Here is a 14,744-nt window from a genome sequence, read left to right on the forward strand (position 1 = left end):
ATAAGAACAGAAAAAAAGGAATTAGCAGTGACACAGAATCATGAAGAAAAATGGAAACACTTTACTTTAATTGCCTCAATACCTTATGCTCTACATTATGTTTGTTATTACAACACTAAACATAAGTATCATTACTGTATCATTAGTTCATTCTCTGGTCTCCCCAGCAACCTTCCTTCCATTATTACTCCAAAGACTGCCCTCCCATCAGGGAATGGAAAGCATTCTGTGAATAATTCTCATTAGTCTCAACAGTGTTTGCATAAATTTTCTTTTTATCAGAGAGTAAATCATTTCCCTGTATCTCTAGGATGGGTTATTAAAATAAAGTGTGACCACATTAATTTGCAGGAAGTTTAGATGACTAAAGATTGAATAGTCAAGTAAATCCTTAGCTCTAATATTTTCAAGGTGTTGCATGCCATCAAGTTACCATAGAAACGAACACAGCACTTATCAACAGAGATCTTTCGGAGTAAGATTTAACACACATTGAGTGATAATGTGTTAATGTGACAGAACCTCTCCCTTTCATTTGGGTGTGTTCTTAAATTTGTTGGCTGACAGAACAAAGTAAACAGGGAAAGTTGAATTGTAAAAGCCCTTTTGAAGAGACCCAATCAGTGTGCATTTCTAGAAATTCTTTGTGATTTTGGCTGTTTTAATACCTGTTGGTGAATTTTAGTTTCATGTTCTAGAGTAAGTGGTCCACATTTTCAAACCAAAGAACATTACCTTCCAGTGTAAGGATAACTGACCTTTGGTCCAGGGGCTCCAGGCTCCCCTCGCTCGCCTCTTCCAGGAGGCCCTGCCTCCCCACGTTCACCCTGTCACAAATTGCAAAACAGGTGAATGGCAACCCCCACCCCCAAATCTAGTCCCTGTGGATTAATAAATGAAATGAATAAAATTAAAGAAAGCAGAGAGTTACCATTAATTTGCCATGTACCCCGCACTGTATTAATCTTAACAAAAATCATCTCATTTAATAATCAAAACAATTTGTGATGGTTAATTTTAGGTTTCAACTTGACTGGATTAAGGGATACTCAGCTGGTAAAGCATGATTTCTGGGTGTGTCTGTGAGGATACTTCCAGAGACTGGTGTATGAATAAGTGGACTGAGTGGGGAAGGTCACAATCCCATCAGCTGGAGACCCAGGTAGAACAAAAAGGCAGCGGAAATGTGTATTTGCTCTCTCACTCCTGGAGCTGAGATACCCTTCTTCTGCCCTTGGATGTCAGAACTCCAGGTTCTCCAGACTTTCTAGTATGGGACTTGCACAAGCAGCCCCCCAGGGTCACAGGCCTTGGATTTCAAACCAAGTGTTAAACCATCGGTTTCCCTAGTTCTGAGGCTTTCAGACTTAGACTGAGCCACCCTACCTGCTTTCCTGGGCCTCTGGCTTGCAGATGGCCTATTGCGGGACTTCCCAGCCTTCATAATCATGTGGGCCAATTCCCCGACTAAATGGTTCTGTCTCTCTGGAGAACCCTAATACACAATTATTCAATGTTTGCATTATCATCTCCATTTGACAGATAAAAGAATGGTTTGGTAAATGCCTGTCAGATAGCTATGCTGGTAAACAGAAGAAATTGATAACAACTGTCATTATACTTCAAGACAGGCATGGACATCCGTTTTCAGTCTGCTGCCATGTTTTAAGTACTACTGGCAAGAAGCATAGCAAAGCGGTTAAGTCCTAGGCTTTGTGATCTAACATCTTAAGTTTTAATTCTGGCTCTATTATTTACCAGTTCTATTTTGGGGGCAAGTTAGTTAAGTTCTGTAAGTTTCAGTTTCCTCTGTAGAATGGAGAAAAGCATAGTACTGATCTCAAAACTTATGAAGTAAAGTGTGAAGAATGGTGCAAGACTCACAGGTGTTAAAGCTCTTTAATATATTTACAGCTCTGTGAAGTATAAATGTGACTGCTGTCCTCAAGGAGCTAGTGATCCAGTTAGGCACACAAGATACCCATGAACAAAATAGTTAAGAATTAAGGAGTAACATAAGATTATCTGTGACAAAAGAAGGAATCTCATTGGGTTATGCATGTTGTAGATTGGCTCCCTGGAGGTAAGACTTGAATCATGTCCTAAAATACATGTAGGACTTGCTTATAATTATTGCCGTTGACAGCTGTACCATTGATGAGTGCAGTAACTGCACAAAATACTTTCCATGCATTATCCTATTTAATTCTCAGGACAAATGAGAAAGGTGTTATTATCCACATTCTATGGAAGAGGAAGTTGAAGCTCAGAGAAGATAAGTAACTTGCCCAAAGTCTGAAAACTTCTAAAGTGGGAGAGCTGTCATTTAAAACTGATTGTGCTCAATTCAATTTTTGCATAATATTTTTGTATGTAAATCTTTGGTATATCTCAGATCATTTTCTTAGGATAAATTCCTAGTTGGGGAGCTGCTGGATCAAAAAGTATGAACATGTTAAAAGCTTGCCAAATTGCCCTCCAGGAATATGGTGTGGCTCTATACTCCCTAAAAACAGAGTAGAGTGTGTCAGGCTTCCTCAATGATGGGTAGAGTTTCAACAATCATACAGATTTAGAATTCAGACTGTGAATGGTGTGTTTACGGAGGAGAGAAATGCCCTCGCAGATTCACCTCGGAAGGGAGAAGAAAACGGACTGGGGCTGTGATGGGAAACGGAGGGCTCTGAATTCCACGATCCTTATCTATATCGTGCCCACTTGGGGAAGCCTTCGTGGTTTTGTAGGAGAGATGGGATAGGTTGTAGCAAGGGTGGAGAAAAAGTTAGGTTCTCAGCATCAACTGAGGAGGGTGTAAAAATGGAGAGGTTGGGATGAAGGTGAGGGACTTAACTAAAAATAGGAGATGGAAAAAATAATCCAGAAACCGAAGCTTCTTTCTTTCCGCTGCCCACCCTACCCCCGTAGAGTGAGACTGAAGGGCTTAATTTGGTATATGGAATTTTTATTTTATTTTTAAAAAATACAGTATTTGGTGTTTCTTTTAATATTTTACTTTGAGAATTACAGAAGAATTAAAAAATATTAACTATAAACTTATTTGGGGAAAAAAATAAAAACCTTACAAAATCATTTACCTGTAGTTTACCACAGAAGTGGAGTCTATAGCTTTACATAGAATCACTTTTTTATCACAATGCCCCTGCTTAGTTCCCGATCACTCTCTGAAATCACGTTACTCGTTTCCTTTCTCTCCTTCCGCCCCTCCTTCGCCTGTACTGGAATGGAAGCTTCAGATGAACAGGAACTGTTTTTGCTGCATTTACCTCCCATCCTCAGACACAGAAAAATATCTGGCAAAAAATTTGCTGAATTGATGAATAAACGGTATTAGTCAAAGTATTCTAAAATATTCTGACTAAAACCCCATTTCTTTAGATGTAGGTCTCTCCCAGGCACTGATACAGGCACTCAGGATACAGCTGTACATCAAACAGATTTTACATTACACACGTTTCTTCATTATGATCTCTCTTCACCGTGTTAAGTGTGAAAAATGCAGTCTTGGCTTATTTCTTTAATCTGAATTTAGAGTCTACACAACTGGAAAAGGGTGTTGTTCAGCTGAAAGGAATTTTTAAATTATTTTTAAATAATCATGAATTTTCCACTATCACACTGAACTCCTGTTAAGATAGGCAATTCAGCTAACAATTCAAAATATTGCTAATAAAATGAATTTCCTATCCACATTCCTTGTTGTGGAAATACAAAACACAGGTAGAGTACCTTCTTTACTTTTATTGGGGGTTCAGAGTAGAGTCTGTTATAAAAGTATCTGGCCTATAAAATCATGCTGGGTTCTTTATTACAGTAATTAATGTTGATTTTACTCATGTGGCTCTACATCTACATCTTGAAACTTCAGAATAGTTTGAAATCAGTTAATTAAAGAAAAGATACTTAGGGATGAACTCCACGTGCTGCTGCCTGTGTTTCTTCTATTCACCCTTGGATAGCAAACGAAATGCCACAAACATTTACAGACCAGCTCACGCCTCGTTCTCTTCTCCACTGACCAATTCTGCCCTTCCTTTGTGTATGGCGCCCATGCATGAGGCCACCTTCTTTCCTCACCTGGCTGAGGCTGCGAGCCTGAATCAATACAGCAGTTCTTAAATTCACCGCAAATACTCGTTACTCTCTCGTGCTCTCCTTTTATTCCAGAAAGGCATTTCTTGTGTCAATCTGTTCCCGCTAAAACAGGCATTCCTCACATTTTGTTAATAAGCCCGACAGCTCATTATGCGAAAACGAACTTTCTTAAGAAATCAACCATTTTGCATAATTCGACCCAGTTTCAGTTTCCTTTAGGCCACACATAGTTTCCATTTACTAGGATTAGGGTTATTTTCACTTGACCAGTGGAAATGAAGACTGCTCTGTCAGAACAGACTGTGAACGTATTTCTATAACTCTTGGAAATCAGTGCTGGCTCATTTCTGGTGAATGCAATACACATCGAGGCAAAGACTGCTATGGTTTAAAAATAAAAAAATGTAGTTTGATGTAATTTTGCCCCTTCTTTGATTCATGAGTCTGTCATGAGTAAAGTCCCATCATCAGAGCTGCACCTCTTTATAACTTACTGAGTAGATAAAAAGAGAACTATGGGCCTGACTGTGTCTGCAACAACATATTTTTTTACATGGCAGCATATAGATTTTGCTTTTAGGGCCCTTTCTAGGGTTGCCAAATAGAAGATCCTGAGCTGGTTTTCATTATAGACTATTTCTGCAGACGTTACTCAGGGTGAATCCTTTTGTGATGAGGCACTTATGATATGACATCAGTACTCGCCTTTGAAATCTAGGGAGTGATGGGAATAGTAATAATGTCTGATTTACAAGTACATCTTAAAATTGGTGATGAGGAGTGGGAGTTAATGAGGTCTATCTCTCCTCCTCAGAATGCCCCTACTTTTCCATTTGGCTAGGAGACAAATAGCATCATATCAGTTTGGGAGTAGTTTGGGGGACAATTGTAACAACTAATATATTCCACCATCCTCTTGTCTTGCCTAAGGCTTTTTAGAATTAACTTCCCATTACTCTATTTAACATGGTATTCCATTAGAAGTTTAGTAATGGGTAGATTAAGCTGCTTTAGTTCTCTATTAGGCAAAAATATCTGGTCACCTAAATAATAGTTATCCACATTTCTTTCAACATAATGGACTAAAAACACGTGGCAAAAATTTCAGAAAGAAAGGAAGGAAAAAAGACTCCACTTACTTTTGTTCCTGGTAACCCTGGTAAGCCTGGTTCTCCTTGAGGACCAATGAAACCTGGTTCTCCCTTTAAAAAGATGGGCATATGAGATCATTACTCACTTGACAGTAAATAAATAAACTCATTTTCTTCAACTAGGATTTTACTTCCTTCATGGTATACAGATTTCTTGCTGAGATCCAGCTACTGACTATAAAATTAATCAGAATTGGTTTTGATCAATGAAAACACTTTGAGCCAAACTTTGGAGAAGCTTTAGAAAGTACAAGTGACAAAGCAAGCAGTAAATGTCTGTAGAGTTTCCTTTCTCATCTGTGGTCTGGTGTTTCTTACCACTTACGAAATTAAGATCCATTACGCTTGGGTGGATGCGGTAGGTAGCCTGTAAGATGAGCTCAATGATCCCACCTCCTGGTGTTCGTGCCCTTGCATAATTCCCTCAGTGGATTTACTGACTCACATCTAATGAACAGAATATGGCAGAAGTGATAGGATATTACTTCTAAGTTGTAAAATGACTGTGACTTCTAACTTGGAGGCTCTTTCTTGTTTTTTCTCACTTGGAGTACTTGTTTTGGGGGAATCAAGCTGCCATATCGTGATCAGCCCTAGAGAGAGGCTCACATGGTGAGGACTGAGGTCTGCCCACAACCACATGGTGAGCTTGGTAGCAGATGCTACCCCAGTAGACACCCCAGTAGTGTCTTCTGATGAGACCACAGCTCTTGCTGACAGCTTCACTGCAACCTCATGGGTGACTATGAGCCAGAGGCACCTAGCTATGCTGTGCTTGAATTCCTGTCCCTCAGAAACTGTGAGACAATTAATGTTTGTTGTTTTGAGGATAATATGGTGGGCAGCAACAGTTAATTGATACAATGGATGTTCCCAGGAGAGGGATTCGGGAATGTCCCACATTAAAGGAAAAATATCTCTCCTTGCCATACCTCCAAAACCTCTTCTCCACTACCTGGAGGAAACCCAGCTGTGACATAATAAAAAATATATTGGGTCTTGGTCTCCAAATCCTAGCACAGACCTCCTACAATCCTTGGAATTTTCTGAGTGATAAAAGTGATAAGGAACATCTTTTGTTATTTGTAACATGCCCCTTTCAACTGTACCTGAGTTTATACGAATGAGGTGACTCAGTGGGCTTCAGGATGGGAAATGGTTGCCAGAAGACCAACTGAGTGTTAAGAGAATTGCAACTCTCTGCCCCACCTCCCAACCTCTGGGACTGGAGATTGAATTCAATCAACGGCCAATGATTTAATCAAGCTTTAATCAATCATGCCAAGTAATGGAACTTCCTTAAAGACCTGTAAACAACAGGGACTGAAGAGCTCCTGAGTTGGTGAACACATCCATGTCCCGGGAGGACGGAATATACCAGCTCTACAGGGACAGAAGCTCTCGTGCTAAAGACTCTTTCAGACCTTGCCCCATGTGCTTCATCATCTGTTCATTTTTATCCTTTATAATAAACTGGAATAGTAAATATAGCATTTTCCTGAGTTCTGTGAGTTGTTCTATCAAATTATTACACCTGAGAGGAATGTTGTGAGAACCCCTGAATTTGTAGCTAAATCAGATAAAAGTACAGGTAACCTGGGGACTTGATTCTTGTGACTGTGACAGAAATGAGGTCAGTCTTATGGGACTGAACCCTTAAATCTATGCAGTCTGACACTAACCTGGGTAGTGAGCGTTAGAATAGGATTGTGGGACACCCAGTTGATGTCAGAGAATCAGAAAGTTGGGGAATTGGTGTTGGAAAAGATACTACATATTTGATATCAGAAAATACCTCAAGCAAGTGTTCATACTGAATATCCATAATGTTTCATTTTCTTCTTAACTGAGCTCAAGTAGAAGGGTCTAGTTATCTGAAATCTATAACAAAATTTTAAAGCAGAAACCATAATGGCTGTTTCCATATTTCCTCGTTTTTTTCTTCCTTGGATCATTTCTGGAGCAGTTGTTAATATTGTTTGATACATTTGATTTTTTCTAAGGCAGCAGTATTTCAACCTTTGTTTCATGATACTTAAGAGTTAAGCAGGAAGATACAGAAAGGATGTTTTACAAGATGTGTTAAAATGTCATTAAATATTTTTCAAAGAAGTAAATTTTTAAAATATGCTATATAAAACCTTGAGTATTGGATGGGGACAAGGGGATCTCACCATCACAGAACATATCATATTGGTATATAACTCAGACAGATTTATTTCTAGCTGTGGTGCTCATGATGCTGACTTCAGAAAAAAAATTGGCGTGGGGAACTAATGCTTTATATTCATTACTTGTGAACTTTGTATAACTCCCTATTCTACCTGCTCCATACCCTTAACACCTAACAGAAAGGAGAATCTAAACAAATAGTTTTGAGTGGATTTCTTAACGGTCTAAAATGAAAATCTGAACTATATTAAGAGAAATCAATGATGACCATTCTACTTCCAGTAAAAGAGCTTAACTTGTTATTGCAAACAACACACAAAAAAGAATACATTTATTTACAAGTAAAATATCTCTCAATAACATGATATACACAAATAAATGAATATTCCCTCTCCACTCTCAAAAGAAATACTGTATCAAAGTCAACCTGTATCATTAGTAATAACTTACTGTCATGAAAATGTAATGCAAGTTAATATGTTGAAAGTTTACAGGAAAACAAGAACTCTTGCATATCTTCAAGGAGAAATAAAATGACCTTATTGTTTAGCAAATCAAATAGAAACACCATTAAAGCATACTAATAAAAGAGAAGAAAAAAGAATAAATGTTGCAAAACACATTGCTTTTTCTGGTTAGTGGTTAGTTTATTAAAAGATGAAGCATGCAGTTGCATAATTCACAGATAAATAAGGCTTTGTGATCTCAATAGCTAAAGTATTTCTTCTTCTTTCTTCTTCTTCTTTTTTTAAAATAGAATATATGTTAAATTCCCCTTAGCAAATGTATAGAATGTTCTTTTAAACAGAATGTTCAGGGGAAATTTTTATTTCATGATATAAAATTAGCAATGCATTTGACAGTTTCAACAGTTTTAGCAGTATTAATATTGGCTAATTTTAAAGGCTTTGAGTATCATTAGTTATACTTGATTAAGCCATTCCAAGAAAGCATCTACCATATCTACACATTCTGACACAATTCTTACTTCCATTTATCCAAGGAGGAAAATAGCATAGTTAACTTTAGGATCACAGTGTTTTGTTTATTTACTTCCAGAGCTCTAAATCACTTTCGGGACATTATCTCCATCCTCTCTATATCTTGGCAGGATGGGGAGGAGATAATTATTGGTCTCTTTCCTCTCTCAGGCTTCAAAAACAGTTGTTGAAGTAAATAAGCATGAATATGTCTACCTGTGGTCTTGAGCTAATTGGGCTGTTTCTCACCCTTCCAAGCTTGTACCACAGGTTCTCAAAGTGTGCTCTGGGGAACATCTGGGGGTCCCCCTGGACCTTTTCAGGGAGTTTTTAAGGTCAAACTATTTTTATAACACAAAGACATTATTTGCCTTTTTACTTTCATTCCCTCATGAGTGCACAGAGTATGAAAAGTTCATTATATGGTTTCAGATCCCACATTGCACTTAACTTTTAAGAAACTACCACCTGTAAAATCTGGGGTAGAGTCAAAGAAGAATATCAACCGTTATCTGAATAGACTATTAAATAACCTTCCCTTGTCTGATTACATATCTGTATGAGGCTGGTTTTTCTTCCTATACTTCAACCAAAATAACAAATTGCAACAAATTGAATGCAGAAGCAGATATGAGAATCCAGCTGCCTTCTTTAAAGCCAGACATTAAAGAAATTTGTAGAAATACGTATATAATAATGCACTTTTCTTGCTAAACTTTTTTTGTCTTATCTTAGAAACTTCAGTTATATTTCATAAAACATGCTATTTAATTAACATGTAACGGGTTTTTAAAAATTTATGTTTTCATTTCTAATGCAGAAATATCAACACATATAACCCACATAAGTAAAAGCTCTTTCAGTCTCAATTTTTAAGAGCGTAAAGGGACTCTGCTCGAGAACTACTGGTACAAAAAGTGCAAAATTTAGTTAATGCCTGACTTCGCAAGCTGGAATCCTGAGAGGCCAAATAATAGAAGTTCTGGCTTTTTAAAGGAGTAGCTTAGTTAAGACTTAAGATAATGTAAACAAAATTTTGCTTAGATAGGAAGAATAAGTGCTAGTGTTCTAGAGCACTGTAGAGAGACTACAGTTAACAACTTATTGTATAATTTCAAATAGCTAACAGAGAGGATTTTGAATGTTCCCAACACAAAGAAATGACAAATGTTTGAGGTGATGAATATGCTAATTACCTTGATCTGATCATTGCACATTGTATAATGCACTCAAATATCACGATGTACCCCATATATGTATACAATTATATGTCAAGAAAAAAATAAATATAATACAAAGATTTTTTTTAAAAAAGATAATGTAAGAAAAAAACACATCACTCTCCTTAGAATAAATTAAGTGTGAAATAAATGTCTGTCATTATTGTTTCCTTTATCTTACAGGCTCAAAAATGTTAGCTATCATTATTATTAGTAGTAGTAGTGGTAGTATGACATCTGTGCAACCTAATTGGTAACATTCAAGGTGACTTCTTGTCACCTTCCTCCTGCCTGGAGCTTTATCAATACCTCTTCAAATTCTGTCAAGAAGTAACTCTAAATTTTCTCATGTGACTATATCATTATTTTATGGGACAATATCCATCTGCCAGAGCAGTTAGGATTGCAAAACCAAAAGAGGTTCAAAACAGATCAGAACTGTGTAAGGCAGAGTAGTGACAGATTTACTAAGAATGAGTTTTCTTCCTTTTTGGAAGGAAAAGGAGAAAATGATACCTATTGAATTGCCCTAGATAAATGTAATCTTTTTTAAAAATGTTACCTCTTTGACAAGGACTGAGGCAAAGTTTAAAGATTTTAGAATCTTCTAAAATGTTTAGGAGAAAGGCAATGACAACTCAACGTTATATAAATACTTTCTTGCGATTAAAAAAATAAGCAAGTGCTACTCTACTGCAGTGATGACTAGTCACAATTCTCTTTAACCAGGAGAGAGGAAAGAGTAGGGGTCAGGAGAAGAAAGTTGGGGAAAACAACTGAAATATGATGCAAAGACAAAACACTTTTGGGAACTCTTTGGAGTAAATCAAGACTACAAAAAGACAAAGTTACGTAAGTTTTCGGGGCAACAAACAAGAGAAATAACTGTTTATATTGGAATATATAATAATTCTCACAGCTGTTTTACATATTCAATTTCCTTTAATCAATGGGAAATAGGAAAATGCTAAATTGAAAATTATTTACACGTATTTGTCAGAGCAGACACTTGTGGGGGACAGACGTGATAGATGAAGTTGGAACTATAACAGAATTAAGTTCTTACATTACTTTGAATGAAGAAAAAAATAAACTTATAGGTTTTTTTTTCCTTTTTCTTTTTTACTAGGCTATTATCAGAATTAGAAAATTCGAATTATGATTTCAATGAGCCATTTTGGGAATAATGGGAACATAAAACAGAGAGCCTTTGAAAAGGGTAGGTGCTGGCTATTATCATCAGGAAAAGGTGGATTTAAACAGGCAAACGGTAAGCAAAATAGCTTTATTTTACTGAATTGAAAACAATAAAATATGACATTTTCTAAAATGAACAGTCTTTTAAGTTAAAGACTTGTTAGTGCTTTTTAAAGAAAACAAAAATGTCTAATAAAAATGGGGGAAAGGCTAATATTTTAAACTTCACTTTGTCATAAATGCCAGGGCACCAGTGAATTGCATGAGTAAGTTGAACAATTATTTCGGAGTTATGCTAATCTGTTTTTCTCTCAAGTAGAGTATCATAAATGAGGGTCTTCAAAGAGTTCATGGGAAGATTGATAGTACCTTTTCCATTTTTCCATGAACTTTTTGAAGTACCCTCATATATATCCTTGTGAATACATACACTCGTATATACACTCTAGTTTCATATATATATTCTATCTTCTCCATCTCTCTATTCACCCAGCATCTCAAGTGAGCCTTTTAGGTTTTTACTTTTGTGATCAGGCAGAACAAGACGGCAAAGTCAATTGGGATTTCTCACCTTGTTGCTGATGACTGTGTGTGGAAGAGAATAAAAAGAGTGAAGGCGACCTGACAGATCTTAAAATGTTACTGCCTGCAGAGTCGGTGTCTGACTAAAGGGAGAGAGAAAAAGAAGGCAGGGAAGGAAGCGGAGCAGGAAGAGGAGCAGTGGAGTGATGCAGGGAGGGAGAGAGAGAGAGAGGGAGGGAGACAAGAGGGGAGAGGAAGACGGAGAGAAAGAGGCATCTGAAAATTTTCTATCCTCTCCCTATTACGGTAACAATTAAATCCAGATTTAATATTTATTTTTGGTTTTGTTGTTTTATGTTGTTTTGTTTTTACAGGTCCTGGAAATGTCCAACTAGATCCACTCTTGGGACAAACAGAAAAAAATAAACAATATATTATCGTATATTATCTAACTCTTAAAATAAGTATTAAACTATGATTTAATCTAAGACTGGTGATAAAATACTACCAGAATGCTTAATACAATCCAAAATTTTAATCACTAATACATAATTAATAGCTGGCACCCTGTTCTGCTATCCAAAACACATGCTAACCAGTGACTAAATGGGTTGTCAGAGAAGTTGTTATTAAATGGGACTTAATGCAGCATCAGATCCCAAACTGAAAAAAAATTCTGTCTAATTTTCTGGGCTTGCCCTGGATATTGCATCTGATTTCCTCATGAGTTTTATCCTTTGGTTATTCTTACATTAATTTTTTAGCTCACCATCAATGAGAAGAATCAGGTTTCAATACCAAGACTACAACACATTTCCTTGTATTGAGCTGGTAGAAAAGATGAATAATAGAGTAGCTGTGGTTTTGGCAATGACACTGGGGTTCAGGCAGGGCAGAATAAATGCTATTAATTCAGGATAAAGCACAATTAAAGCCTAGCAGTACACTGCTGGGAGCAGCAGCAAGCAGATCCATCCAGAAATCTGACACATGTTGCTAATTTGAACAAAAGCTTTAAACAGCCAGGGCACATAAAGGTGCAGAACCAAGTCTATGGAGAGTAACTATAGCCGAAATCAGACGTGTATCTTCACGTGACCAACCATGGAAGGCCTGATGGTCTCACATTGACCTTTCCTACTATTGCTAACCTTTGGGCAGTCACGACTTCGATCTTATAGTACTAAGCTCCATGACTATAAACCACTGTAACTATTATGCAATACATTTGAAAAATTACTGTGTTTATGCATCAAACAAAAAGTTCCATTGTTGATTAGGGTTCTCTCTCTCTCTCTCTCTCTCTCTCTCTCATCTTTTATAAATTGGCAATATGTGCACATACAAATAAAGTAAACTACAAAAAGATTTAACTAGAGGAAAGTGGGTCCTATTCATCCTATATAAGATAAAAGGAAGATGCCTTAAAGATAAGACTTTTGACTAAAGCTAATTTTCCTCAGCTCATTTGCTATTACTTTAAAAACATTTAAGCAGTCTATTGTGATAACAGCTCAAATTCTACCCTTCTAGCCAAAAAACTAAAAACAGAAACAAAAACCCCACACAAACAACTGCCATCTCTATCAACTACAACAGAAAAAAAGAGTTGGTCTTCCATAGTACAAAAATGCAAGGCAAAGCAGGGATATTCATTAGGAACATGACATTTCTGAAATCTAACAATGAACACCATTAAGTATTATAAAGTCTCTTTAAGTATTAGAATTGCATAACCAAATCTTGACTGATTTGTCTTCAAACCCATATTTTACACACAGCAAGAAAGTATTTCATACGACCTTATTTTATCTTCTAAACATCCATCTAATGGACTTACAGAAAACTATATTAAGTGAAATAACCCAAGCCAGAAAGAGAAATACTGTATGTTCTCACTTATTTGTAGGAACTGAAAATAAATAAATATACAAACAAATAAACAGGGGATGGGGGGAAGAAGACACAACAATCACAACAATTCCTTGAACTTGTTAAGACAAGTGAACAGATATGATGTTGATGGGGGGGAGGGGAGAGAGGAAGCGGGGAAAGAGAAACAGGTAAAGGAACACGAAAATCAACTACATTGTATATTGATAAAGTAAAATTTAAAAAAAAATAAATGTCCATCTAACACTCTTTTGTCAAATTTACATAAAGGATTTCCTTCATAAAGATGAGAATATTCAACAAACACTTAGATGAGATTATTAGTCAAGGTAAGAAAGGAAGATAAAGCTTCATTCATACAGAAATGGCTCACCAGGTGTTTCCCTATAAACTTCCAGAACTCACCATCTGTTAAACGGAATGGTGGCCAGAAAGTCCTAACTGATTAGTTCTTGCCCACAGAAAAATCTCTGGTTTTTCATTTATTACCATTTATTTTATTTTTATAAGTCATTATTAATTAAGAGAATAAAAAATATTTTGTTAACCTGTCTAAAAAACTTCTAATATAACAGCTTAAACCAAGTCATGTTTTCCATGATATTTATTACTCCCAAGCAGATCTAATTTTCACTGGCCAACAAATAGTACAACAGGTCTTGAAAAATATGTGCTGATTTGCCTGGGTGCTAAAAGCATCACCAATAATTTTGATTAATGTGTCCTGACACTGAATGCATTAGCCATACAATATTCTTCTTGCTTAAAGGCTAATTAGAATTCAAGTCAGCATGATACCTGCTTTTGAGTATTACAGCAAGAACATTTATTATAATAAGAACCTCCAGGCAGCCAGTTTTGGTAATGATTGATTTGCAAAATTATTGGGGAGAAAAAAAGAATGAGAAAGTAGAGTCTACCTCCAAAACACTTATTTCCCTTAAGGATCAAATTGGAGTAGAAATTTAAACATTTTGGTGGCTTTGTTGAAAATGAACTACAATAGCAGGTCTATTTAAAATCCAGAAAACACACCTTTCTGATTTTTTTTTTAAAGAATTACATCATGAAAGCATACTTAGTGTATTTATTGGAGGTTTCATTATGGTTTCTAAAAATCTCTGATTTCCAATTGTATACGTTTCCTAATTGCTCTCTTATTCAACTTCTCAGATGGACTTCGTGCAAGCAGGAAATAATTATAAGTAACAATGACATAATGCTGTCCTTTTAACCTGTATTTGTTCTTTTTTATTTTTCTCTTTTAGGAATTCATTTCATAATCTATGTTACTTCCAAAAGTTTTCCTCTGCTGTTTTTAAAATGTGGTTTGGTGTTTCTGAGAAACCTCTAGTGGATTTAGGAGATAAGTTTCTATTAGACTACTAAGCACTATACCTAATCCTAAGAATGCCAAAATAAATGTTTCTGCCACCAGTAAGAGTTAGTCTTATATGATTTAGTGTCAAGGATGATTTCATACGATGAGGTAGAAA

The 14,744-nt window shown here is 36.3% G+C and overlaps 1 protein-coding gene across 1 annotated transcript in view; it reads right to left on the minus strand.

Annotated features, from left to right (window-relative positions):
- The window catches only part of COL25A1 (collagen type XXV alpha 1 chain), a 429,426-nt gene that overhangs the window by 33,627 nt on the left and 381,055 nt on the right, over positions 1-14,744 (minus strand). Inside the window, exons 19-20 of the mRNA XM_063107468.1 lie at positions 5,253-5,315; positions 759-827 (exon numbers count right to left, since the gene is read on the minus strand). Coding sequence (XP_062963538.1) covers positions 759-827; positions 5,253-5,315 — 132 coding nt within the window. The remainder of the gene's footprint in view (positions 1-758; positions 828-5,252; positions 5,316-14,744) is intronic.

This window comes from Cynocephalus volans, chromosome 9 (genome assembly GCF_027409185.1).
Source record: "Cynocephalus volans isolate mCynVol1 chromosome 9, mCynVol1.pri, whole genome shotgun sequence".
NCBI classification, from domain to species: domain Eukaryota; kingdom Metazoa; phylum Chordata; class Mammalia; order Dermoptera; family Cynocephalidae; genus Cynocephalus; species Cynocephalus volans.